Source organism: Mobula birostris, chromosome 2 (assembly GCF_030028105.1).
Source record: "Mobula birostris isolate sMobBir1 chromosome 2, sMobBir1.hap1, whole genome shotgun sequence".
Classification (NCBI taxonomy): Eukaryota; Metazoa; Chordata; class Chondrichthyes; order Myliobatiformes; family Myliobatidae; genus Mobula; species Mobula birostris.
In genome coordinates, this window is record NC_092371.1 from 140,396,149 (window position 1) to 140,423,539 (window position 27,391).

The 27,391-nt window shown below is 41.0% G+C and overlaps 1 protein-coding gene across 9 annotated transcripts in view; it reads right to left on the reverse strand.

The window, feature by feature from the left end:
- The window catches only part of tbpl1 (TBP-like 1), a 91,096-nt gene that overhangs the window by 19,863 nt on the left and 43,842 nt on the right, over positions 1–27,391 (reverse strand). For 4 of the 9 annotated variants that reach the window (XM_072249702.1, XM_072249695.1, XM_072249687.1 and 1 more), the window contains exons 2-4: positions 19,127–19,295; positions 10,560–10,629; positions 10,124–10,316 (exon numbers count right to left, since the gene is read on the reverse strand). In XM_072249702.1, coding sequence (XP_072105803.1) covers positions 10,124–10,258 — 135 coding nt within the window. In that variant the 5' untranslated portion in view covers positions 10,259–10,316; positions 10,560–10,629; positions 19,127–19,295. The remainder of the gene's footprint in view (positions 1–10,123; positions 10,317–10,559; positions 10,630–19,126; positions 19,296–27,391) is intronic. The other 5 variants (XM_072249738.1, XM_072249719.1, XM_072249677.1 and 2 more) reach the window with 2 other exon arrangements.

Below are 27,391 nucleotides of genomic sequence, written 5' to 3' on the forward strand. Positions count from 1 at the left end.
AACTAACTTCAGAAATTACTTTTGCTTAATGTAATCTCTGAGTTTTAAGATTATTTTGAAGTACCTGTCATGTATTATCATCAAGGCCAATATGGTGTTAAGGACGAAACGCAGTACAATGAAAGGTAATACCCTTTTTCAAACAAGAGAAAACCTGCAGATGCTGGATTCTGTGCAACACACACAAAATACACTTGTATGGGGCCCAGCTATGCCCGCCTGTTTGTCAGCTACATGGAACAGTCTATGTTCCAAGCTTACATTGGTGACCATCCTGCACGTTTCCTATGCTACATCAACGACTGCATTGGTGCTACTTCCTGCAACCCTTGCTGAACTTGTCAACTTCATCCACTTTGCCTCCAACTTCCACCCTGCCCTCAAATTTACCTGGTCTATTTCCGACACCCCCCTCCCCTTTCTCAGTCTCACTGTCTCTATCTCTGAAGACAGCGTATTCACTGATATCTATTATAAACCCACGGACTCAAAGCAAAAAGTATCAAATACTGGTCTTAAGGTGTTGTACTTAAATGCACGCAGCATAAGGAATAAGGTGGATGATCTTGTTGTACAGCTACAGATTGGCAGGTATGATATTGTGGCCATCACTGAGACCTGGCTAAAGGATGCATGTCTCTGGGAGCTGAACGTCCAAGGATACATGGTGTATCGGAAGGATAGGAAGGTAGGCAGAGGGGGAGGCGTGGCTTTATTGGTAAGAAATGATATTAAATCATTAGAAAGAGGTGATGTAGGATCGGAAGGTGCAGAATCTTTATGGGTTGAGCTAAGAAATAGCAGGAGTAAAAGCAAACAACAGGAATTCTGCAGATGCTGGAAATTCAAGCAACGCACATAAAAGTTGCTGGTGAACGAGGCCAGGCAGCACAACGGGACTTGGGAGTCCTCGTACAGGATACCCTTAAAGTTAACCTCCAGGGTGAGTCAGTAATGAAGACGGCGAATGCAATGTTGGCATTCATTTCTAGAGGAATAGAGTATAGGAGCAGGGATGTGACGTTGAGGTTCTATAAAGCGCTGGTGAGACCTCACTTGGAGTACTGTGGGCGGTTTTGGTCTCCCTATTTAAGAAAGGATGTGCTGACATTGGAGAGGGTACAGAGAAGATTCACTAGAATGATTCCAGGAATGAGAGGGTTAACATATGAGGAACGTTTGTCCGATCTTAGACTGTATTCCTTGGAGTTTAGAAGAATGAGGGGAGACCTCATAGAAACATTTTGAATGTTAAAAGGCATGGACAGAGTGGATGTGGCAAAGTTGTTTCCCATGATGGGGGAGTCTAGTATGAGAGAGCATGACTTAAGGATTGAAGGGCACCCATTCAGAACAGAAATGCGAAGAAATCTTTTTAGTCGGAGGGTGGTGAATCTATGGAATTTGTTGCCATGGGCAGCAGTGGAGGCCAAGTCATTGGGTGTATTTAAGGCAGAGATTGATAGGTATCTGAGTAGCCAGGGCATCAAAGGTTATGGTGAGAAGGGACTAAATAGGAGAAAATGGATCAGCTCATGATAAAATGGCAGAGCAGACTCGATGGGCCGAATGGCCTACTTCTGCTCCTTTGTCTTATGGTCTTATGGACTCCCACAGCTACCTGGACTATACATCTTCCCACCCTGTTACTTGTAAAAACTCCATCCCCTTCTCCCAATTCCTCATTCTTTGCCACATCTGCTCTCAGGATGAGGCTTCTCATTCTAGAATGAAGGAGATGTCCTCCTTTTTCAAAGAAAGGGGCTTCCCTTCCTCCACGATCATTGGTGTCCTCAACCACATCTCTTCCATTTCACGGATGGTTGCTCTTGTCCCATCCTCCCATCACCCCACCAAGGAAAGAGTCCCTCTTATCCTTACCTACCACCTCTCCAGCCTCCGCGTCCAGCACGTAATTCTCCAAAACTTCCACCATCTCCAGCGGGATGCCGCCACCAAGCACATATGCTCCCCCCGACTTTCTGCTTTACGCAGGGATCGTTCCCTACACGATTCCCTTGTGCATTCGTCTCTCTCCACCGATCTCCCTCCTGGCACTTACCCTTGCAAGCAGAACAAGTGCCACAACTGCTCCATCACCTTCTCCCTTAATACTATTCAGGGCCCTTATCAGTTCTTCCAGGTGAGACAACACTTCACCTGTGAGTTTGTTGGGGTCATTTGCTGTGTCTGGTGCTCCCGGTGTGGCTTCCTGTATATCGGTGAGACCCGTCATAGATTGGGAGACCGTTTCACTGAGCACCTATGCTTTATCTGCCAGAAAAAGCAGGATCTCCCAGTGGCAACCCATTTTAATTTTACTTCACATTCCCATTCCTATATGTCCATGCATGACCTCCTCCACTGTCATGATGAGGCTACACTTAGGTTGGAGAAACAACATTTGGGTAGCCTCCAACTTGATGGCATGAACATCGATTTCTCGCATTTCCGGAAATGCCCCCCACCCCATCACCATTTCCCATCCCCTTTCCCTCTCTTACCTCATCTCCTTGCCTGCCCATCGCCTCCCTCTGGTGCTCCTCCCCCCTTTTCTTTCTTCCGTGGCCTTCTGTCTCTTTCACCAATCAACTTTGCAGTTCTTTACTTCATCCCTTCCCCTTCAGGTTTCACCTATCACCTTGTATTTCTTTCTCCCCTCCCCCATATTTTTAAATCTACTCCTCAGCCATTTTTCCTCCAGTCCTGCAGAAGGGGTTTCCGCCTGAAACATTAACTATACTCTTTTCCACAGATGCTGCCTGGCCTGCTGAGTTCCTCCAGCATTTTGTGTATAATACCCTTTTTGTTCACAATTATTCAAATTATTAACCTATGGTTATACTACAAAAATTAAAGTGGCCAATTCCTATATAAACTCATGGGACAAAGGAATGTATAGTTGCAAGATAAAGTTTGTGAACGCTTTGTAATTACCCTCTGGTTTTCTACATAATTACTCAAATGGTCATATCTTCATCTAAATCACAACCTGCCTGAACTAATTACACACAACAATTGTATTTTTCATGTCTTTATTGAACATATTGCTTAATCATTCACCATCTAGGCTGGAAAAAGTATGTGAACCCTTATATTTAATAACTGGTAGAACCTCCTTAAGCAGCAATAACCTCAACCAAACATTTCCTGTAGCGACTGATCAGACTTGAACAACAGCAATAAGGAATTTTAGACCATTCCTCCATACTAAACTGTTTCAGTTCGTCAATATTTCTGGGATACCTTGCATGAGCAGCCCACTTCAGGTCATGCCACAGCATCTCAACTACAAAGGTCTGGACTCTCAGTTGGCTATTCCAAAAATGGATTTTCTTCTTTTTTAAACCCATTCTGTTGTTGATTTATTCATGTTTCAGATCATTGTCTTGTTGCATCATTCAACTTCTATTAAGCTTCAGGTAATGGACCAGTACTCCTGCAAAATGTCTTTGATATAATATTGAATTCATTGTTCCCTAAATGATTGCAAGCTGTACAGGCCCTGAGGCAGCAAAGCAGCCCCAAACCATGATGCTCCTTCCACCACACTTAACAATTGGGATGAGGTTTTGTGTTGGTGTAAAAACATAGACATGTGTACTTCTGCCAGCAAGTTCAACTTTTATCTCATCTGTCCACAAAACATTGTCCCAGAAACATTGTGGAATGTCCAGGCTGTTTTTTTGCAAACCTGCAGCAAGGATTTTTTTTTTTTTGGAGAGCAGTGGTTTCCTCTCTGGTGTCCTTCCATGAACACCATTCTTGTTCGGTGTTTTTCTTAAAGTGGATGCGTGAACACAGACTTCAGCAAGTTCTAGAGATTTCTGCAGGTCTTTTGCTGTTACCCTTGGGTTCTTTTTACCTCCTTCAGTATTGCATGTTGCGTTCTTTGTGTGATCTTTGCAGGACACCCACTTCTAGGGAGAGTAGCAACAATACTGAATTGCCTCCATTTGTAGACAATTTCTCTTTGCGTAGTCTCGTGAATACTCAGGTCCTTAGAAATGGTTTTGTAGTCTTTTCCAGCTTCACGCACCTCTACAATCCTTCTTCTCATGTCCTCTGAAAGTTGTTTTGATCGAGCTATGGTGCACATAACACATCTTTCTTGAGAACAGCAGGCTCTGTCAGTAACCTAACTCTGTTTCTCTTTAATAGGGCAAGCACCTCTACAACTCACAGCTCCAATCTCATCTCATTGATTGGAGCACCTGACTCGAAAAAGCTTTTGTAGAAGGCAATACCCCAGAGGTTCACATACATTTTTTGAATTTAGAAACATAGAAAACCTATAGCACAATACAAGTCCTTCCGCCCACAAAACTGTGTCGAACATGTCCTTAACTTAGAAATTACGTAGGGTTACCCATAGTCCTCTATTTTTCTGAGCTCCATGTACCTGTCCAGGAGTCTCTTAAAAGACCCTATCGTATCTGCCTCCACCACCTTCACAGGCAGGCCATTCCACACACTCACCACACTCTGCGTAAAACACTTACCTGTACCTACTTCCAAGCACCTTAAAACTGTCTCCTCTCATGCCAGCCATTTCAGCCCTGAGAAAAGCCTCTGATTATCCACACAAACAATACCTCTCATCATCTTATACACCTCTATCAGGTCACCGTCGCTCCAAGGAAAAAGACCGAGTTCAACCTATTCTCATAAGAGATGCTCCCCAATTCAGGCAACATCCTTGTAAATCTCCTCTGCACTCTTTCTATGGTTTCCACATCCTTCCAGTAGTGAGGCGACCAGAACTGAGCACAGTACTCCAAGTGAGGTATGACCAGGGTCCTACATAGCTGCAACATTACTTCTCAGCTCTTAAACTCAATCCCACGATTGATGAAGGCCAATTCACCGTATGCCTTCTTAACCACAGAGTCAACCTGTGCAGCAGCTTTGAGTGTCCTCTGACTCCAAGATCCCTCTGATCCTCCACACTGCCAAGAGTCTTACCATTAAAATTACATTCTGCCATCATATTTGACCTACGAAAATGAACCACCTCACACTTATCTGGGTTGAACTCCATCTGCCACATCTCAGTCCAGTTTTGAATCCTATCAATGTCCCGCTGTAACCTCTGACAGCCCTCTACAATATCCGTAACACCCCCAACCTCTGTGTCATCAACAAATTAACTAACCCATCTTTCCGCTTACTCATCCAGGTCACTTATAAAAATCACAAAGAGTAAGGGTCCCAGAACAGATCCCTGAGGCACACCAATGGTCACCAACCTCCAGCAGAGTATGACCCGTCTCCAACCACTCTTTGCCATCTGTGGGCGAGCCAGTTCTGGATCCACAAAGCAATGTCCCCTTGGATCCCATGCCTCCTTACTTTCTCAATAAGCCTTGCATGGGGTACCTTGTCAAATGCCTTGCTGAAATCCATACATACTACATCTACTGCTCTACCTTCATCAATGCGTTTAGTCACATCCTGAAAAAATTCAATCAGGCTCATAAGACATGACCTACCTTTCACAAAGCCATGCTGACTATTCCTAATCATATCATGCCTCTCTAAATGTTCATAAATTCTGCCTCTCAGGTTCTTCTCCATCACTTACCAACCACTGAAGTAAGACTCACTGGTCTATAGTTTCCTGGGCTATCTCTACTCCCTTTCTTGAATAATGGAACAACATCTGCAACCCTCCAATCCTCTGGAACCTCTCCCACCCCTATTGATGATGCAAAGATCATCACCAGAAGCTCAGCAATCTCTTCCTTTGCCCCCCACAGTAGCCTGGAGTTTATCTCATCCGGTTCCGGTGACTTATCGAACATGATACTTTCCAAAAGCTCCAGCACATCCTCTTTCGTAATATCTACATGCTCAAGCTTTTCAGTCCACTGTAAGTCATCTCTACAATCGCCAAGATCCTTTTCTGTAGTGAATACTGAAGCAAAGTTCCCATTGAGCACCTCTGCTATCTCCTTCGGTTCCATGTATGCTTTCCACTGTCACACTTGATTGGTCCTATCCTCTTGCTCTTCACATACTTGTAGAATGCTTGGGGTTTTCCTTAACCCTGTCCGCCAAGGCCTTCTCATGGTCTCTTCTGGCTCTCCTAATTCCAGTCTTAAGCTCCTTCCTGCTAGCCTTATAATCTTCCAGATCTCTAACATTACCTAGTTATTTGAACCTTTTGTAAGCTCTTCTTTTCTTCTTGACTAGATTTACAACAGCCTTTGTACACCATGGTTCCTGTACCCTACTATCCTTTCACTGTCTCATTGGAACTTACCTGTGCAGAACCGTATGCAAATATCCCCTGAACATTTGCCACATTTCTGCCATGAGACCTGACACATGACCACGTTCATTTCCCAATACCAGATCAGGTACAGCCTCTCATCTTGTAGGCTTAACTACATGCTGTGTCAGGAAACCTTCCTGAACACACCTAACAAACATCACCCCATCTCAACCCCTCACTCCAGGAAGATGCCAATTGACATTTGGGAAACTAAAATCTCCCAGCATGACAACCCTGTTATTATTACACCTTTCCAGAGTCTGTCTCCCTATCTGCTCCTCAATGTCCCTGTTACTATTGGGTGGTCTATAAAAAACACCCAGTAGAGTTATTGACCCCTTCCTGTCCCTAACTTCCACACATAGAGACTCCGTAGACAATCCTTGCATGACTTCCTCCTTTTCTGCAGCTGTGACATTATCTCTGATCAGCAGTGCACGCTCCCATCGCTTTTGCCTCCCTCCCTGTCCTTTCTGAAACATCTAAAGCCTGGCACTCCATTCTTGCCCCTGAGCCATTCAAATCTCTGTAATGGCCACAACATCATAGTTTCAAGTACTGATCCACGCTCATTCTCTTTGTTCATGATGCTTCTTGCATTAAAATAGGCACATTTCATACCAACAGTCTGAGCGCATTCCTTCTCTATCACCTGCCTATCCTCCCTTTCACACTGTCTACAAGCTTGTGTGTGTGTGTGTGTGTGTGTGTGTGTGTGTGTGTGTGTGTGTGTGTGTGTAGTAATGTATTTATTTGGCAAGCAAAGATGAGCAAGAAGTAATACCTGCACCACTGTAATGCTAAGCCACAACTATTCGTATCAAGTCCAACCATCCACTCTTGACATTTAATGCCATTATCACTGCTGAATTCCCAGGCATCAAAATCCTGGATTTTCAAAGGCCAGAAACTGGACTAGCACAGACAAAACTCCCTGCAGCACCAAGCCTTTCTGTCTGCAAGGCACAAGACTGGAGGATGATGGTACATTCTCCACATCTCTGGACGAATGCAGCTCCAACAACTCTCAAAACTCTTTACAGAGTAGGTCACTTGGGTGGCACCTCCATCAACTACTGTAAGTACAGTCGGCCCTCCATATCCACGGATCGAAAACATTCAAAAAAAATTCCAAAAAGCAAAACTTGAATTTGCCGCACGCCGAGCACTACGCTGAATCTACGCAAATGAAGTGATGTGTAGGCATACCCTGCTGTAGCCTCCCGCCATTTCACAGATCCTCAGTCTCTCTCCAGCACTCGTTGTTTGAGCTTTGTTCACCTCGTGTCTCATTCATTCGCTACTTGTGTTGTGAGTGAGAGGAAGGAGTTTAAGGCTGGTAAGGGATGGCTGGCTAGCTATGTAAAGCGCTACAGCCTCAAGAACTTAAGGATCACAGGAGAATCGGCATCGGCTGATGCCAAGGCAGCATCAGCGTTCCCAGAAGAGCTACGATGGTTGTGTCTGTACTGAACATGTACGGACATTTTTTTGGTCATTATTCCCTAAACAATACAGCATAACAACTATTTACATAGCATTTACATTGTGTTAGGTATTATAACTAATCTAGAGATGATTTAAAGTATATGGAAGGATGTGCGTAGGTTATATGCAAATAATACGCCATTTTATATAAGGGACTTGAGCATCCGCGGATTTTGGTATCCACGGGGGGGGGTGTCCTGGAACCAATCCTCTGCGGATACCGAGCAACGACTGTATTCATTCTGCCGAACACCACACACAAAGGCTGCAGTGTGAACCATCTTCAAATTCCTTGCTAAGGCTAGGCCAACAGCATCCCTCAAATCACAAACTGCGTTAAGCCTGAAACACACCACCATCACCTCATTCAGGGATAGGCAATACATTCAGCCCATTCCAGTTGGTGGCATGGTCTTAAATAAAAAAATAAATGAAATAAACACTGCAGAAATTGTTTTTCTTAGCATAGTGACATAGTGAATGCAAGACACCTATATTCAGAACAAGGAGGCTTAAATAATTCAGTAATCATTTCCTATTACATCACTTCAGAACATTTCACCTTTGCCTTGAAAGACAAAATCAACTTTTCTTTAATGTTAACTGAAATGTACTTGAAATATTTACCCTGATGCAGCTACCTTTTTAAAATTATACATCTGTTTTAATGTCCCAAGTTAATGTTATCCTAAATTTGTTGAATTCTAGTTATTTTAGCAGAAGTCATTGAAGTCATTAAAAATGCTTGGTACACAATTTGTTATGATGAATTATGGTTATGGTATGAATGTTTACTTATTAAATGTCATAATTCAGTTAGCATACTGAATGGTAGAGCATACATTTACTAATTCATGTTGTAGTAATGATAGCTTGAAAAAAAAAAAAAATCCTATTTAACCTTTGACAATTTGTTTTAGGATACTGGTCCATTGTACGTAGAATCACAATTATGAGATACCTGGGATGAGGGAATTCAGTTACATGGCAACAACTGAAACACATAGCTTGATCACCGGAAAAAAAATGCTTTAACAGAGAAGTCCAAAATCAAACAGTTATAAGCGAATAAATAAGGAGGAACTGTTTCCTGTTTTGGATGAGTTAGTAACGAGAGGACAAAGATCTAAGATGAATGTCTGAAGAACTGAAACAAGAGGGATTGTTTTTCCATGTACTGTGAGTTACTGTTTTCTGAAGTGCACATTGGGCAAGGTGGCAGAAGATGAATTAGAAGGAAAAGTCAAGAAAACTGTATAGATATTTGAAAGAAAACAATATGAAGAGCTCAGTAGAACAATAGAAAATTGCAATTAGATTCCTCTGCAGAAGAACCAGCAGAGACACGATGGACCAAATGAACTCCTACCATGTCACTTCATTGCATGGTTTTAATTATATGCATACACACGATTAGTGATGCAGGGTCTTTATCTTCCAACAATCCAGAAGCATGAGTAATTCAGATGGGAGGCTTAATCCACTTAGTAATCATTTCCACTTAATTCATCAAAATAAAGCACAAAATGTAATAACAGTCATAAATGCCAAAGATATAATGATTTAAATTTTCATTCAAATTACAAAAAAGGGTATGCAAATTACAAAAGGTATCCAGTAAGGAAAACGATTAGCTCAAAACCAAATGAAACACTAAAAAGACAACAGTTAAAATTCTGTTGCCTTTTAATAAAAGACTGAAAGGCAAAAAGTGAAATTACAATAGATTTTCAATCTTCTGCTATCTGATTCTTAAGAAATCCCATCAAGTGGTCATTTGGTTTAATGGAACTCAGATTTATGCTTGCCTTTAAAACATATCGGGATCCATTATGTAAACTTCCTTTGGGTTCAGTGTAAAACTTATTGTACTAGCTTGTAACATCTAAAAGCAACAAATGTTTAAAAAAGTGTATAAGGATACTAATAGGAGTAATATCCAATTGCATGGCAAACCTGACACCTGGCACCAATGCTGAGGGTACTGGATGAGTGAAGCTTAAAATTCCAAAAGGCAACATTAAAAATTCATTATTCAAATCTATATATATATATATACACATACACACACACACACAGTGTCTTGAAAACTTCAAAATTGAAAACTGAAAACATCAAGTTTTTCAGTTGTCTACATACGCAAATATTAATAAGATTAATCATAAAATTACAAAGCTGATTAAGCAATAATTATTACCCTTATTGAACTGATCAGTAAATAACCTTTAACTTTACCAACTTCTGAAAACAAAATTTAAACATCACTATCACTTATTGTTTCTTATTGCAGTATAAAGAATATCAGATGGTTTCCTGCAAGTAACACAATGAAGGGTAGAGACACAAACTAGATCTTACCCCAACATCTCTTTTGTAGATCACATTTGTTCCTTCCAGTGCAATCTTTCGCAGATTTAAATGGCATCTTGTTTTAAAGACACAGACCACATTTGTTATCAAAATATCCAGTGCAATATCATTGTCTGGTTCCATGGGTGTGGCTTGTTATTCAACTGCGCAAAAGGCTGCATACCATCTAGATAGTGCTGCACTAAGTTAGACAACAAAGTGTTAATTTCACACATTTATAAAAAGATGAACATCAAAGTTAAGACATTAAGCCATTGCCCGAAATCTGGTGGACTATACTTTTCAAATTAGTGACCTGAAGCAAGATGTAAAATATAGGCATCACCAGAGAAGTCGAATATTGATAGGAATACTGTGGTGTCACAAGCCAAATCACAACCTGTTTTGCCACTGGCCTTGAAAGAGCAAATAGAAAAATACTCACCATTGTCAGCTGGGCAGTCAATTCTTAGTATCTGAGGTCAAATATAGACAATGTCAAGCAGAAAGCAAACCTGCAAGTGAAACAATTAGTTTAGTTTACAGTCTGAAATCTCATAAGCCTGTTAACTGCTAAGTAACAATGCACACACAAACTAATAACATGTGGCATTTAGAAAAACAATAGTGAAAAGAATCTGGTTGCAATGGAAGCTTGAAAATTGAAAACAGAGGTCAGGCCTGTAAAGCAACAGCGAAATCACAGTTAAATACCTTTAACCAGACTCATTAGTGCCAACGCAGGCTGGGAGACCGTCTTGCTGAATACCTACGCGCTGCCTGCCACAGAAAGCAGGATATCCCAGTGGCCACACATTTTAATTCCACAACCCATTGCCATTCTGATATGTCTATCCATGGTCTCCTCTACCGTCAAGATGAAGCCACACTCAAGTTGGAAGAACAACACCTTATATTCCGTCTGGGTAGCCTCCAACCTGATGGCATGAACATTGACTTCTCCAACTTCTGTTAATGCCCCTCCTGCCGTTCTCACCCCCCCTTTATTTATTTATCCTTATTTTCTCTCTTTCTCTCTCTCACACACACACAATCACTCCTTCCCTGGTCTCCATCTTCCTCTGGTGTTCCCCTCCCCCTTTCTTTCTCCCTAGGCCTCCCGTCCCATGATCCTCTCCCTTCTCCAGCCTTGTATCCCTTTTGCCAATCAACTTTCCAGCTCTTAGCTCCATCCCTCCCCCTCCTGTCTTCTCCTATCATTTCGGATCTCCCCCTCCCCCTCTCACTTTCAAATCTCTGACTATCTCTTCTTTCAGTTAGTCCTGACGAAGGGTCCCGGCCTGAAATGTCAACTGTGCTTCTTCCCATGGATGCAGCCTGGCCTGCTGCGTTCCACCAGCATTTTGTGTGTGTTGCTAGTGCCTATTTACATGCAAGTTATCCACTTGGAAAATTGATTGTCACATGTACCAAAATAGTGAAAAAACTTGTCTTGCATACTGTTAACACAGATCAATATCAATGTATAACAGGGGTCCCCAACCTTTATTGCATCGCGGACCGGTTTAATATTGACAATATTCTTGCGGACCGGCCGACTGGGGGGGGGTTGTTGATTACGACCGGAATATAGGTGATAAGTCAACTATAAGTCACTTATCAGTGGCTAATACACTCAATTTTGTTTCTAAATGGGTTTATCTAATGAATTTATTATTAAACACACAGCACATATTTTCCTCGCATGAATGTAGTTATAAGTCAATTATAACAGTGGTCCCAAACCTCCGGGCTGCGGACCAATACACTGCTGTGAAGAATGCAGCAGTGCAACGGTGACCGAAACACACCCAGCACATCTTTAAGAAAAAAGCCAAAATAAACAAGCTAATTGATTAGGATCTGCCCGGCACATAGATGTCAGCCCAGATCAGAGGTGACGCAATTGGCAATCGCCTCTGATCTGAGCTGACATTTACGTGCCAGTGGCACTTAATCAATTAGCTTGTTTATTTCGGCTTCTTAAAGATGTGCTGGATGCATTCTGGCTACTGCTGTACCGCTGCATTCTTCGCAGCCCGGAGGTTGGGGACCACTGAATTATAAGTCACTTATAAGTCAATAGCATCATAACATTTTAAGTAACGTTTGGATATTAAACACACAGCGCATATTTTCCTCATATGAACATATAAAATCATTGTAACACACCAATATCGCTGAATCAGTGGGAGCCCTGGGCTTGTTTTTCTGCAATAAGATGGTCCCATCGCAGGGTGATGGGAGACAGCGATACTCGAAGGGGGTTCCTTATGTCCAGTCTATTTCGCAATTTAGTTTTCGTTGCAATCATTGCAGAAAACTCCGCTTCGCAGCAGTATGATGTTGGAAATGGAAGCAACGTTTTCAGTGCTTCCATGGCTATCTTAGGATATTCAGCCTTGACTTTGATCCAGAATGCCGGCAGAGATATTATGTCAAACATACTTTTCAGCCCACCGTCATTTGCAAGCTTGAGGAGTTGATCTTTTTCCAGCGCTGAGATGGAAGATTCAGTGGAAACATCCACAAATGGGTCACGGACCCATTCCTTTGCACGTCTTGGGTCACTGATGACCTCGCGTGCATTAAAGTTCAACAGTGGGCGTGACAGGGAATGAGGAAAGGTGCAGCTGACTCATATCGTTTCATATCACCAAATCATATCATTTTGTCACGGCTCGCAGCCCAGTAGCACATGCTTTGTTGCCCGGTGGTTGGGGACCACTGATGTATAACAATGCACTTAAGTAAAACATTGTAAAATAGTAACAAAATGCAGAATACAATGTTACAGATAAAGTGCAGCCCAGGCAGACAGCAAGGACAAGTCCATCCAATTGTATATTTGTATAACAGCAGGATGAAAATGTCCTTGGGCCTGTTCGGCTGTTTTCAGCTTTTTGCATCTACTGCCCAATGGGAGGAGAGACAAAACGGAATGTCCAGGGTGGTTGGTGTCTCATGCTGCTGGCTACTTTATCAAGGCAGCAAGAAGTTGTAGTTATAGACATGGAGGGGAGGCTGGCTTCTGTGATGTCCACACCCTAGATGTTTGTAGTCATGCACAGAGCAGTTGTCATACCAAGCCATGATAGATCCAGGTAGGATGCCTTCTATGGCATGTTGATTAAAAAAAACTGCTGAGGTTCAGGAGTCATGCCAAATTTCTTCAACCTCCTGACAAAGTAGAGCTGGAGAGCTTTCTTGGTTGTGGTATCTGCATGGTTGGGTCAGGTCAAGTTTAGTTATGTTTACTCTAGGAACTTGAAGCTCTCAATACTCTCTACCTCAGTATGACAGATGTAAACAAGAGCATGTACATCACCTTCCTTCCTGAAGTCAAGAACAAGCTCTTTTATTCTGCTGACATTGAGTGAAAGGATATTGTGATGACATGTCATGAGCCTCTATCTTTTTTTCTTCATTCTCACTGATTATTTGAGATACAGCCCAGTACAGTGGTATTATCCCCAGGCTTCTGGATGGAGTTAAGGGCAGAATCTGGCCACGATAGTCATGAGTATATAGGGAGTAGAGTTAGGAGCTGAGGACATGACCTTGGAATTAAAGTAATGAAGGCAGTGCTATAATCAATGATCAATAGTCTATAAAAGATCAGTGCCTACTTTTTGGGCAGATAACTGTTCACAGCACAAGATGCTAATAAGCTTTCCTCACCCTCCATTCTCCTCCCTAGCCATGGAGCTTTTCCTTCAACTCGATGGATATTTACGAAGAAATGTAAATTCAATAGCACTAAACTACTTCCCAGTGGGCAGTGAATAAAAGATGGCAGCAGCCTCTGAAGGAACAAATCATATTTTAATACTTCTTAAATGGAAGTATACAATTTATTAAAGCAAGAATATCTCAATTTTTTAATTTTCAATTAGGTTTGGGGCAAAATGATTTATAGGGGGAATCTAATTTCTAGATAAAATTATTCACAACTGTATACCAATGGTCAAGTTCATTCCTTTTGAATGTTTTAATTGTACACAAATTTGGCAAATTAAGATCCATACTGTATTACTTTTGAATTTAATGATTTCAAATAATTACTAAATCAGTTTTTTTTGTAATTTAAATCTTAAAATTCAGTTCAATATGGAAAATCCAAGACCCTTTCTATCCCCTATTGTCCAGAGAGCTGAGCATTGACAAGTCATTTTAAATAAAAGCACTGTTCATTGCTTAATTTTCAATACAGTTTAATGCAAAATATGGATAACTATGTTCAGCTATAGAAGTAAAATATTAACCTGGCCAGAATATAGCCAAACCAAATTCATTGGTTCAAATACGTTAATCTTGATCATGTTATTTTTTTCAAGTGGTACTTCCCAGTTTTATTATAAGTAATGTTGGGAGGTATTTGTAGAAAAACAGAAAAAAAAGCTTCCATTACTTCTGTTGCTAAAATGCATTTATAAAATACTATATCAGTACTATTCAAAAAATCTGATCTAATGCACAGATAGTGGCAGGAAACATAATAGAATTAAATGCTGAGGATCACACTGAAGGAAAATCCCAGGTCATTTCCAACACATTTTACGAATGGCCATAGAGTTGCTTCATGAGTTGGATTGTGGATTCCATTCACCTAACTGGAGTAACAAGGAACATGATCTTCAACCCCATGAGATTTGCATCAAGCAGCACCATACTTTTTAAAAATCTTATTGAAGCCTTTGACACCATTCATCTAGAGAAACTGTGGAGCATTCGCCATTAATTGAGGTGAACACCATTCACCATCGTGTACTCTCTTCATGATGGCATCTTAAATAATGGGGTTACAAGAGACTTTGTATCAATGCAAGACTAGTGACAAACAAGGCTATATCATCACCATGAAACATTTAAACATTTTTCTCCCTGTAATGTTTCACTTTAGCTCCACTAAGCTTTCATGCAGGAATGAATTAATGTACAATTTTAATATGAAACTGTTCTGCTCATAGCAGTCTTTCATCCCCTTGCTCATCAAGTACGTACTTATTTTACAAAGGGGATGGTCAAAGATTTCATTTTCACTTTTTAAAAAACAATTCTCATCAACCTTAAATGGCTAACATCCCTATTCTACAAGAACATTCTTTTCACATTCACCTTGTCAAAGCCTGTCATTATCTTCGCAAACATAGGGAAATCTGCAGATGCTGGAATTTCAAGCAACACACATAAAAGTTGCTGGTGAACGCAGCAGGCCAGGCCAGGAAGAGGTACAGTCGACGTTTCGAGCCGAGGCCCTTTGTCAGGACTAACTGAAAGAAGAGCTAGTAAGAGGTTTGAAAGTGGGAGGGGGAGGGGGAGATCCAAAATGATAGGAGAAGACAGGCGGGGGGAGGGATGGAGCCAAGAGCTGGACAGTTGATTGGCAAAGGGGATATGAGAGGATCATGGGACAGAAGGCCTAGGAAGAAAGAAAAGGGGGAGGGGGGAAGCCCAAAGGATGGACAAGGGGTATAGTGAGAGGGACAGTGGGAGAAAAAGGAGAGAAATAACGGATGAGGTGGGGCATTAGTGGAAGTTTGAGAACTCAATGTTCATGCCATCAGGCTGGAGGCTACCCAGACGGAATACAAGGTGTTGTTCCTCCAACCTGAGTGTGGCTTCATCTTGACAGTAGAGGAGGCCGTGGCTAGACATATCAGAATGGGAATGGGACGTGGAATTAAAATGTGTGGCCACTGGGAGATCCTGCTTTCTCTGGCAGACAGAGCGTAGGTGTTCAGCGAAACGATCTCCCAGTCTGCGTCGGGTCTCGCCAATATATAGAAGGCTGCATCGGGAGCACTGGGCGCAGTATATCACCCCAGCTGACTCATAGGTGAAGTGTTGCCTCACCTGGAAGGACTGTCTGGGGCCCTGAATGGTAGTGAGGGAGGAAGTGTAAGGGCATGTGTAGCACTTGTTCCGCTTACAAGGATAAGTGCCAGGAGGGAGATTGGTGGGTAGGGATAGGGAGGACAAATGGACAAGGGAGTCGCGTAGGGAGCGATCCCTATGGAAAGTGGGGGAGGGGAGGGGAGGGAAAGATGTGCTTAGCGGTGGGATCCCATTGGAGGTGGCGGAAGTTACAGAGAATTATATGTTGGACCCGGAGGCTGGTGGGGTGGTAGGTGAGGACAAGGGGAACCCTATTCCTAGTGGGGTGGTGGGAGGATGGAGTGAGAGCAGATATGCATGAAATGGGGGAGATGCATTTGAGAGCAGAGTTGATGGTGGAGGAAGGGAAGCCCCTTTCTTTAAAAAAGGAGGACATACCCTTCGTCCTGGAATGAAAAGTCTCATCCTGAGAGCAGATGCAGCGAAGACGGAGGAATTGCGAGAAGGGGATAGCATTTTTGCAAGAGACAGGGTAAGAAGAGGAATAGTCCAGAGAGCTGTGAGGGTCAGTAGGCTTGTAGTAGACATCCATAGATAAGCTGTCTCCAGAGATAGACACCTCTTTCCCCTTTCTAGATATTTCTGTCTCTATCTCAGTAGACATCCGTAGATAAGCTGTCTACAATAAGCCTACTGACTCTCACATTTGTATTTTCAGGCAATAGAAAACTATGAATTGGTTTGCAATGCTCCTGAAATATCACTGAAAAATTGCAAACATTTATGGTACCTTTCATAATGAAATGAAAAGTAAAGGAAAATTCACATGCTTCAAATCTGAGCAGAAAATTTTGGAAAAATTCTGTATCAATAAAATAGAGAAACAAAGTTAAATGCTTCAGGTCCAGGTCCTGAGGAGGAGCATTCAACTTGAAACAACAACAACTTGTTACATGAACGCTACTTGACATGCGAGCATTTCCAACATTTTGTGCTTTTATGTCTATACTATATAGTTTAAAGATAGGAAACTGGTTTGAAAGCAGAATCACAAAATAGCCTACCAATATTTCTACATAACTGCATGTCTTCCTCTATACAAGTTTAGACTTACATACCAAATATGTAAAACTAATTAATGAGGCAGCCTTGAGGCACTGATTTGCCAGGTCTGTGCCTAATCTTTCCTCGAATAATCTAAATTTAATTCCACTGTTCTATATTAGTCTCATCAAGACTTAATTCCAATGACTTGAGTGTGGATGACCTAACATTTGCAAGAGTGAAATCAAATCTCTTAATCCATTGATAAAGCTAGAGTTTGCATTTTCTGCGGAAATATCACCTACAGTTGGACATACTGTAAATTCTAGAGATTTTTGAGATCTTCAGGTCAAGTGAGCAGCTTATCCCGAAGTCAACATAACAGGAAGCAAAAAAAATCAAGTTATAATTATTGTTTAAAACACTGCACAGTGCTCAGTAAAGAAAATATACACAGGGAAAAGCTGAAGTGCTATATTTTAGGATTATTCATGCACAAATTACAATGCATAAGTTATCAGAAACAGAATGATTAGATTAGCAATAACCACAGTTTGGCACATCACTAAAATGCATGCAACACACACAAAATGTTGGATTCCCAGCATCTGCAGATTTTCTCATACCCATTTCATAATAACGCACGAAACTGAGTGAAACTAACTTATAGTAATGACAACTTTAGCTGTTTCTATCAATTGAGCAGAATAGGCTGAAGAGAGCTTTGGGTTTATATTAAAATAAACATGCATATCAGTACCAAACTTGCAACCAATTTTGAAAAAGATATGCTTACAGATGCAGATTCTCATTAGGTCAGTACCCATCATTTAATTATCCAAACTATGAAGCTTAGAATGTTTCAACATTTCACCTTGAAAATTTATTATATTATTACTCCATCCTATCGCTCAACTCATTCCTAAAGAATAACTAATTCTGACTTGACATAAATCTATAGAGGATATTATGTCTAATTTGAATGCCTATCCAACTCTGTTGCAGAAGCAAATCATTAACTTGGATTTAGACTCACGTTTCAGTATTAGCTAATCGTCTCTTTTAAACAGACTTCATGTGCCTTTTGGAACACCATATAAATAATATCAAAGACAAGATCCTGTATGCTGTATTTGTTTTACAAATCCACACTAGATCTTAGATCACCAAACGCATGCCAGTTAATTATGAATGCTAATAACTTAAACTAAGTTAACTGAGTTAAACTAAGTTATCCTCACACTTACCATTGCGTGAATTACATAACATCCCAAACCTAAAAAACAAATTTGCAAATTTCCCATCTATACTTGAAACTCCAATATGGAACAGTCCTATTTTAAGTACTTATCATTCTCATTGTCAATATTTTGTTCTGTTTAACAAAGCTTAAAAATTATTTCACTTGAAATTTATATTCAATTTGTGAAGTATCTCTTACAAAAGTCTTGATATGAAAAGGGGTGAAAATTGGAAAGTATGTCACTAAGAGGGTTGTGAAATTGAGGTGGAACATACAAACCAATTTAATGAATTCCACCAGGCATGGAGTGGTAGGAGCAACTTAAGGGGCATAAAAAAAGAGGCGGTTCTAAGATGAAAAATAAAGCCCTGAAGTGCAGCTAGGGGAAGACGAAAAGTAAGCATGAGGAGTAACCTTGCCTAAGGAAAAAAACATTGAGACAAATAAATGGATGGTCTAGTTTTATTATGGATGAAGTTCAACAGTACCAGTATTTGAGATGGCTAACATAGAGGGAAGAAACCAGTCAAGTTTATGCTCTATAATAATCTTGTAGACAGCAGAGTTATAAGATTGCAGTGTTATTTGTGCTTTATCAAAGTGTGTGCTGTATATGCCACCATATACTAACTTGAGATTCATTTTTCTTGCAGGCATTCATAGTAGACAAAGAAACAATGAAAAACTAAAGACTGACAAACCAAATATGCAAAAGACAGCTTGAGAAAATATTTTAAAAATGTAAACAAATAACACTGAGAATATGAGTTGTAGAGTCCTTGAAAATGAGTCTATGGGTTGTGGAATTAGTTCAGTGTTGAGGTGAATGAAATTATCCACACTGGTTCAGGAGTCTGATGGCTGAAGACTAATAATTGTTCCCAAACCTGGTGGTGTGAGACGCAAGGCTCTTGTATCTCCTTCTCGATGGTAGCAGAGGAAGAGAACATAGTCCGGATGGTGGGGTCCTTCATAAAGGATGCTGCTTTCTTGTAGATGTGCTCAGTGGTGGAGAGGGCTGGACTGGACTGAGCTGGGCAATTAATCTACGTGCCACTAGAATAGACCAAATCAATTAGAAACATCAGCATGAGAAAATAATTCATGCACAATCAGAATAAACTAGTGAATGGGAGGCAAAAAGTCTAAAGGACAGAGTCAGGTGTGAATGAAGGATGCCAATGTGTTGGAGATGGAATTTGACTAACCAAGGCCTAAACACCAGTGAAGGCGAAATGATAACAGGTTTGGTGTCAGAATCAGATTTATTGTCACTAACATATGTCATGAAACCTGTTATTTTGCATCAACAGGACAATGCATACATAGAATTATTATATATTACAAATAAATGGTGCAAAAAAAAAAAAGGAACAATGAACGAAGTAGTGTTCTTGGGTTCATCGACCATTTGGAAATTTGATGGTGGAGAGGAAAAGATGTTCCCCAAAAGTCGAGTGCACGTTTTCAGGCTCCTGTACCCCTTCTCTGGTGGTAGTAAGAGAGCATGCCCAGAATGGTGAGGGTCCTTAATGATGGATGCCACTTTCTTGAGGCATCCATCTTTGAAAGATGTCCTCAAAGGTGGGGAGGCTTGTGCCTGTGATGGAGCTAACGAAGTCAACAACCCTTTGCAGCCTTTCAATCCAGTTCACTGGAGCCTACATACCAGGTGGCTTGTAGTGTGGTTCAAGCCTAGGATGGTAGAAAACACTGTTTTTGGAAATGCACTATATGGTAACTTGGAGAAATGGCTACAATGAAGATGAGCTTGAATTAATGGAACAGGCTTGCTACGCAGCCAAAATCTACATGGAATGAATACAGAATATAAAGATGCAGCAAGACTAAAGGAGAAAATATACAGAAATTTGAGCACAGTCAGGTCCCACAAGGAAATAATTTTGCCACAGATAGAATTATAAATATCTGCTGCAAAACTTCCAACATTTGAATAGATCTATGAAATAAGACTAAAGAGGTCTTCAGCTAACATATTTCAAATATTGTTCTTCCCTTAGTCCTAAAATAAAAAAACAATAAGGATTATGTAATCACAATCTCTTGATTTAGAGCATACTGTACTATTGTGCTATGGCCTATATTTACAAACCAAGAACACATCTGCTGAAATTGCATGTGTCAAATGCACAGGTATGCAAAATGGCTTGCAGAGCGAACGAAAACACACACCCCAGTATTGAAAAGTGTGAAAAGGACAAGCAATGAAAAAAGCTCTGGATTCAAAAGCATGAAAGAAAATCTTTCATTTATTGCTACTGAAAAAAGGCAAATAAATTACACTATTTTGGAAGAACACAAGAAAACATGCTAAGTTGACAGTAGTGTGAAATAAGCTGATAATTTTAATGTAAGAAAATAAGAATCAGACAAATACAAAGTTACATAAATAGCAGATCAAACACCCTAGTGTGCTCACAATTCTTAAGTATGTAACATTACATAACTACAGAAGATAGCAAGGTGCAGATTCTCTATACCCAAAATCATGATTCTTCCGTTAATTTCTACCTTCTGTTGCAAATTCATCCCTCTGTATGATTTTGAGCATTTCCATAAATGTCAACCATTCTATGTAAAGCATCCTTACAAAAATTATTCATGAGTAAATTCATTTAAGGTCCCTTCCAGCCAAGTCAGTTAAATATGAAATCCAACAGAATTTATCCTTCCTTGTTTATCAAATCTTACTGTACATTTGAGGCAAGATGGTTCAATGCTCCATTGTTTATGACAACATAAACCTAAAAATATGAAATGTATACGCTGAAGCAAGATACATTCATGATTCACTTATAAAAACATGCATAAATCAGAACTCTTAGTTTTATTTAGGAACTGAGAGGATTATGCATTAGTTTACAAACCAATGATAATCTATGATTTACATCTGTATTCATTACAAGTGTAATGCAATAGTGAATAGTATAAGGAAAGTTTTCCCCTTAGCACTTAAATTAATAGCATTGCATTTGCAGCAATCTGTTTGGTATATGCATCTCCACCATAGGTTTAAAATTCAGCTTGCAAGCTATGCCTTTCAAAACATGCCAGCTTTAAGACAATTTTTAATTATTCTTGAATAATTATTCTTGACGGAGGGAGGAGAAGATGGTGGCGCGATGCAGCACGCACAGCTCTCCGGTGAAATGATATCGTATTTGTAAGTAGGATGCCGTGCACAATTCTGATTTGATGGAGACTGACGTGAGAAGCAAAGAGGAACATCTGGAGAAACTTCTGAAATGCCCGGTTCGCTGCCGCTGCTACTGTGCAATCGAGAATCTCTGGAGGGAAGGCCCCAAAATCCCCGGCTTTGCCTGCTGCTGGCGACCGAGGCTGGGGTCAAAGCCTTCGGCAGAGATGGTGCTCGGTACTCGGTGTCGGAGGGCTGGTCAGAGGTTCGAAGTTTTTGGACGACTCAGAGTTGGACTGTGGGTCGGGCATGGCAGGGAGAGTTTTCTTCCTTCTCCCGTCTGCGTGACATGTGGGACTTTCGAGAGACTTTGAACTTTTTTTTTTACTGTGCTCATGGCCTGTTCTTCATCAAGTTATGGTATTGTTGCACTGTTGTAACTATATGTTATAATTATGTGGTTTTTGTTAGTTTTTCAGTCTTGGTCTGTCCTGTGTTTCTGTGATATCACACCGGAGGAATATTGTATCATTTCTTAATGCATGCATTACTAAATGACAATAAAAGACGACTGCGTGTCCTCATAATCTAAATCTAAATCATTAACATTTTTAATAATTAAGGAACAAACAATTTTACGGATAACCTAGCTATTAATACTAAGGGAAATTAGTATTTTGTTGAAGATTCAAGACTTTTAAATTACTAGACAAGACATGGAATTCTTTACAAATGAAAGGTGAATCATTAATAGATGCCTAGAGTAATACTAGTTTATTCTAGTTTTTGTATTTGCACAGCTTGTCTTTTACACACGGTCAAATTTTGCTTGTGTGTAGCTTTTCACTCATTGTTGTATTTCTTTGATCTACTGTGAATGCCTGCAAGAAAATGAAACTCAGGGTAGTACAGTGGATTCTGCTTAATCAGGTCATCAGTTGTTTGACAGCTGCTTATTTTAGACAACTCTGAAAGAACAAAAACTAATTGAAAAATTAGCCAGAATTCCATTCTTTTGGGACACTATGCCGCTTAATTGGGACAGGAGACTGCTGCTGAACATTTTATAACTAGTGTTAATCACATGCATTTGTGTGGCCATTAGACTCAACACTGTGCTTCAAGTGAACAATACAAATAGCGCCGATTTTTGTTACTGATAGTTGGTGAGAAATAAACAGTAAGACAATTCAAAACTTTTTTTTGCTCACTGCAGTTTCAAGCATTCAGCTTGTAAATGTGAGAAACAGCTGGGAGTGAAAATGAAATGACTTCATTACTTCAGCAAGTCAGAAACTATGAAGAAATTGAAGGTAATGACAATCAACTTAAATGTTACAATGAAAATGAAGATTTGGAGGATGCAGTCATATAAAGGCTGTTGATTATCTGCATTAAGTACATGCAGGGATTTTATTCATTTGCAGTTAGTAAGGCCACAAGTCTTACTATAGGAGTATAAATAGTAGAATTAGGCCATTTGGCTCATTCAGACTGCTAATCATGGCTGATATAATTTTCCTCTCAGCCCCAAACTCCTGCTTTCTCCCCATATCCCTTCAATCAAGAATCTATCAACTTATGCCTTAAATATACATACAGACTTGGCCTCCACAGCTGTTGTAGCAAAGAATTCCACCACTCTCTGGCTAAAGAAATTCCTTCTCACCTCTGTTCTAAAAGGACACCCCTCTATTCTGAGAATGTGTCCTCTAGCCTTAGACTCCCCCACCACAGGAAACATCCTCTGCACACCACTCTATCAAGGCCTTTCACTATTTGATAAGATGTCAACGAGGTCACCTTTCATTCTTCTGAATTCCAGTGAATACAGGCCCAGAGACATCAAACACTCTTCATATGACAGGCCATTCAATCCTGGAATCATTTTTATAATCCTCCTTTAAACCCTCTCCAGTTTCAGTACATCCTTTCTAAGGTCCCAAAACTGTTCACAATGCTCCAAGTGAGTGCTTTATAGATCTCAACATTACATCCTTGCTTTCATATTCTAGTCCTCTTGAAATGAATGCTAACATCATATTTGCCTTCCCCACCACAGTCTAAACCTGCAAGTTAATCTTCAGGGAATCCTGCACAAAGACTCCCAAGTCCCCGTGCCCCTCAGTTTTTTGTATTTTCTCTCCATTTAGAAAATAGACAACTCTTATTTCTTTCCTCAAAGTGCATGACCATACACTTCCCGACAATACTCCATCCACCATTTCCTTGTCCATTCTCCTAGTCTGTCTAAATCTAAGATAGTGAGCAGTAAAGATGTCAGGAAGGACAGGCAGGTGATGGGCAAATTTGCAGCCATTGGGATGAGTTGCAGTGCAATCAAAGCAAAAAGTACCAAATACTGGTCTTAAGGTGTTAAATACTTAAATGCACGCAGCATAAGGAATAAGGTGGATGATCTTGTCGAACAGCTGCAGATTGCAGGTATAATATTGTGGCCATCACTGAGACATGGCTAAAGGATGCATGTCTATGGGAGTCGAACGTCCAAGGATACACGGTGTATCGGAAGGATAGGAAGGTAGGCAGAGGGGGTGGCGTGGCTTTATTGGTAAGAAATGATATTAAATCATTAGAAAGAGGTGACTTAGGTCATAGTCATAGTAGTTGTAGTCATACTTTATTGATCCCGGGGGAAATTGGTTTTCATTACAGTAGCACCATAAATAATAGTAATAGAACCATAATAGTTAAATCGGAATCGGAAGGCATAGAATCTATATGGGTTGAGCTAAGAAATCGCAGGGGCAAAATAGAAAAGGCTTGTCAGAAGGGCAGTGTTGTGATAATTGTGGGGGATTTTGACATGTGAGTGGATTGGGAAAATCGGGTCGGCACTAGATCTCAAGAGAGAGAATTTGTAGAATATCTGCAAGATGGCTTTAACAGCTTGTTGTTGAGCCCACTAGGGGATCGGCTGTACTGGATTGGGTATTGCGTAATGAACCAGAGGTGATTAGAGAGATTGAGGTGAAGGAACCGTTGGGAGGCAGTGATCATAACATGATTGAGTTCACCGAAATTTGAGAAAGAGAAACTGAAATCCAATGTATTGGTATTTCAGTGGAGTAAAGGAAATTACAGTGGCATGAGAGGGGAACTGGCCAAAGTTGACTGGAAAGAGACACTAGCCGGAAGGATGGCAGAGCAGCAGTGGCTGGAGTTTATGCGAGAAGTGAGGAAGGTGCGAGACAGATATAGTCCAAAAAAGAAGAAATTTTCGAATGGAAAAAGGATGAAACCATGGCTGACAAGTCAAAGCCTAAGTTAAAGCAAAGGAGAGGGCATACAAGGAAGCAAAAATTAGTAGAAAGACAGAGGATTGGGAAGTTTTTAAAAGCTTACAAAAGGAAACTAAGAAGATCATTAAGAGGGAAAAGATAAACTATGAAAAGAAGCCAGCAAATAATATCAAAGAGGATACTAAAAGCTTTTTCAAGCATATAAAGAGTAAAAGACAGGTGAGAGTAGATATAGGACTGATAGAAAATGAAGCTGGAGAAATTGTAATGGGAGATAAGGAGATGGTGGAGGAACTGAACGAGTATTTTGCATCAATCTTCACTGAGGAAGACATCAGCAGTATACCGAACACTCAAGGGTGTTAGGGAAGAGAAGTGTGCACAGTCACAATTACTACAAAGAAAGTACTCAGGAAGCTGAATAGTCTAAGGGTAGATAAACCTGCTGGACCAGATGGAATACACCCTCGTGTTCTGAAGGAAGTAGCTGTGGAGCTTGTGAGGCATTAGCAATGATCTTTCAAAAGCCAATAGATTCTGGCATAGTTCTGAAGGACTGGAAGATTGCAAATGTCACTCCACTACTTAAGAAAGGGGCAAGAAAGCAAAAAGGAAATTATAGACCGGTTAGCTTGACATCGGTGGTTGGGAGTCGATTGTTAAGGATGAGGTTATGGAGTACCAGGAGGCATATGACAAGATAGGCAGAACTCAGCATGGTTTTCTTAAAGGAAAATCCTGCCTGACAAATCTATTTACAAATTGCTGGTGAACGTAGCAGGCCAGGCAACATCTCTAGGAAGAGGTACAGTCGATGTTTCAGGACTGAGTCCTGACGAAGGGTCTCGGCCTGAAACGTCGACTGTACCTCTTCCTAGAGATGCTGCCTGGCCTGCTACGTTCACTAGCAACTTTTATGTGTGTTGCCTGAAATTTCAGCATCTGCAGATTTCCTCATGTTTGCGTGACAAACCTATTACAATTTTTTGAGGAAATTACAAGTAGGCCAGAAAAGAGAGATGCAGTGGATGTCGTATATTTGGATTTTCAGAAGGCCTTTGACAAGGTGCCACACATGAGGCTGCTTAACAAGTTTAAGAGCCCATGGAATTACAGGAAAGTTACATACGTGGATAGAGCATTGGCTGATTGGCAGGAAACAGAGAGTGGGAATTCACTGCCGGTTTCCAGTGGTGTTCCACAGGGGTCCGTGTTGGGGCCGCTTCTTTTTACGTTGTACATCAACGATTTGGATTATGGAATAGGTGGCTTTGTAGCCAAGTTTGCTGATGATAGAAAGATAGGTGGAGGGGCCGGTACTGCTGAGGAAACAGAGAGTCTGCAGAGACTTAGATAGAATGGGAGAATGGGCAAAGAAGTGGCAAATTAAATACAATGTTGGAAAGTGTATGGTTATGCACTTTGGCAGAAGAAATAAACGGGCAGACTATTATTTAAATGGGGAGAGAATTCAAAGTTCTGAAATGCAACAGGACTTGGGAGTCCTCATGCAGGATACCCTTAAGGTTAACCTCCAGGTTGAGTCAGTAGTGAAGAAGGGGAAATCAATGTTGGTATTCATTTCCAGAGGAATAGAGTATAGGAGCAGGGATGTGATGTTGAGGCTCTATAAGGCACTGGTAAGACCTCACTTGGAGTACTGTGGGCAGTTTTGTTATTATTACACCTTTCCAGAATCTGTCTCCCTATCTACTCCTCGATGTCCCTATTACTATTGGGTGGTCTATAAAAATCACCCAGTAGAGTTATTGACCCCTTCCTTTTTCTAACTTCCACTCACAGAGATTCAGTAGACAACCCCTCCATGACTTCCTCCTTTTCTACAGTCGTGACACAATCTCAGATCAGCAGTGCCACGCCCCCACCTCTTTTGCCTCCCTCCCTGTCCTTTCTGAAACATCTAAAGCCTGACACTCTGAGTAACCATTCCTGCCCCTGAGCCATCCAAGTATCCGTAATGGCCACAACATCATAGCTCCAAGTACTGATCCATGCTCTAAGCTCATCTGTTTTGTTCATGATGCTTCCTGCATTAAAATAGACACATCTCAAACCATTAGACTGAGCGTATTCCTTCCCTATCACCCGCCTATCCTCCCTCTCACACTGCCTACAAGCTTTCTCTATTTGTGAGCCAACTGCCCCTTCCTCCATCTCTTCAGTTCAGTTCCCACCCCCAGCAATTCTAGTTTAAACTCTCCCCAACAGCCTTAGCAAACCTCCCTGCCAGGATATCAGTGCCCCTCGGATTCACGTGCAACCCGTCCTTTTTGTACAGGTCACACTTGCCCCAAAAGAGGTCCTAATGATCCAGAAATCTGAATTCCTGCCCCCTGTTCCAATCCCTCAGCCACACATTTATCCTCACCTCACTCTGTTTCTATACGAGGGCAATAATCCCGAGATTACCACTTTTGAGGTCCTGCTTCTCAACTTCCTTCCGAACTCCCTGTAGTCTGTGTTCAGGATCTCCTCCCTTTTCCTACCTATGTCGTTGGCACCAATATGTACCACGATCTCTGGCTGTTCACGTTCCCACTTCAGGATATCGTGGACGTGATCAGGAACATCCCGGACCCTGGCACCTGGGAAGCAAACTTCCATCCATGTTTCTTTCCTGCGTCCACCGAATCACCTGTCTGACCCCCTAACTAGAGTCCCCTATCACTGCTGCCATCCTCTTCCTTTCCCTACCCTTCTGAGCCACAGGA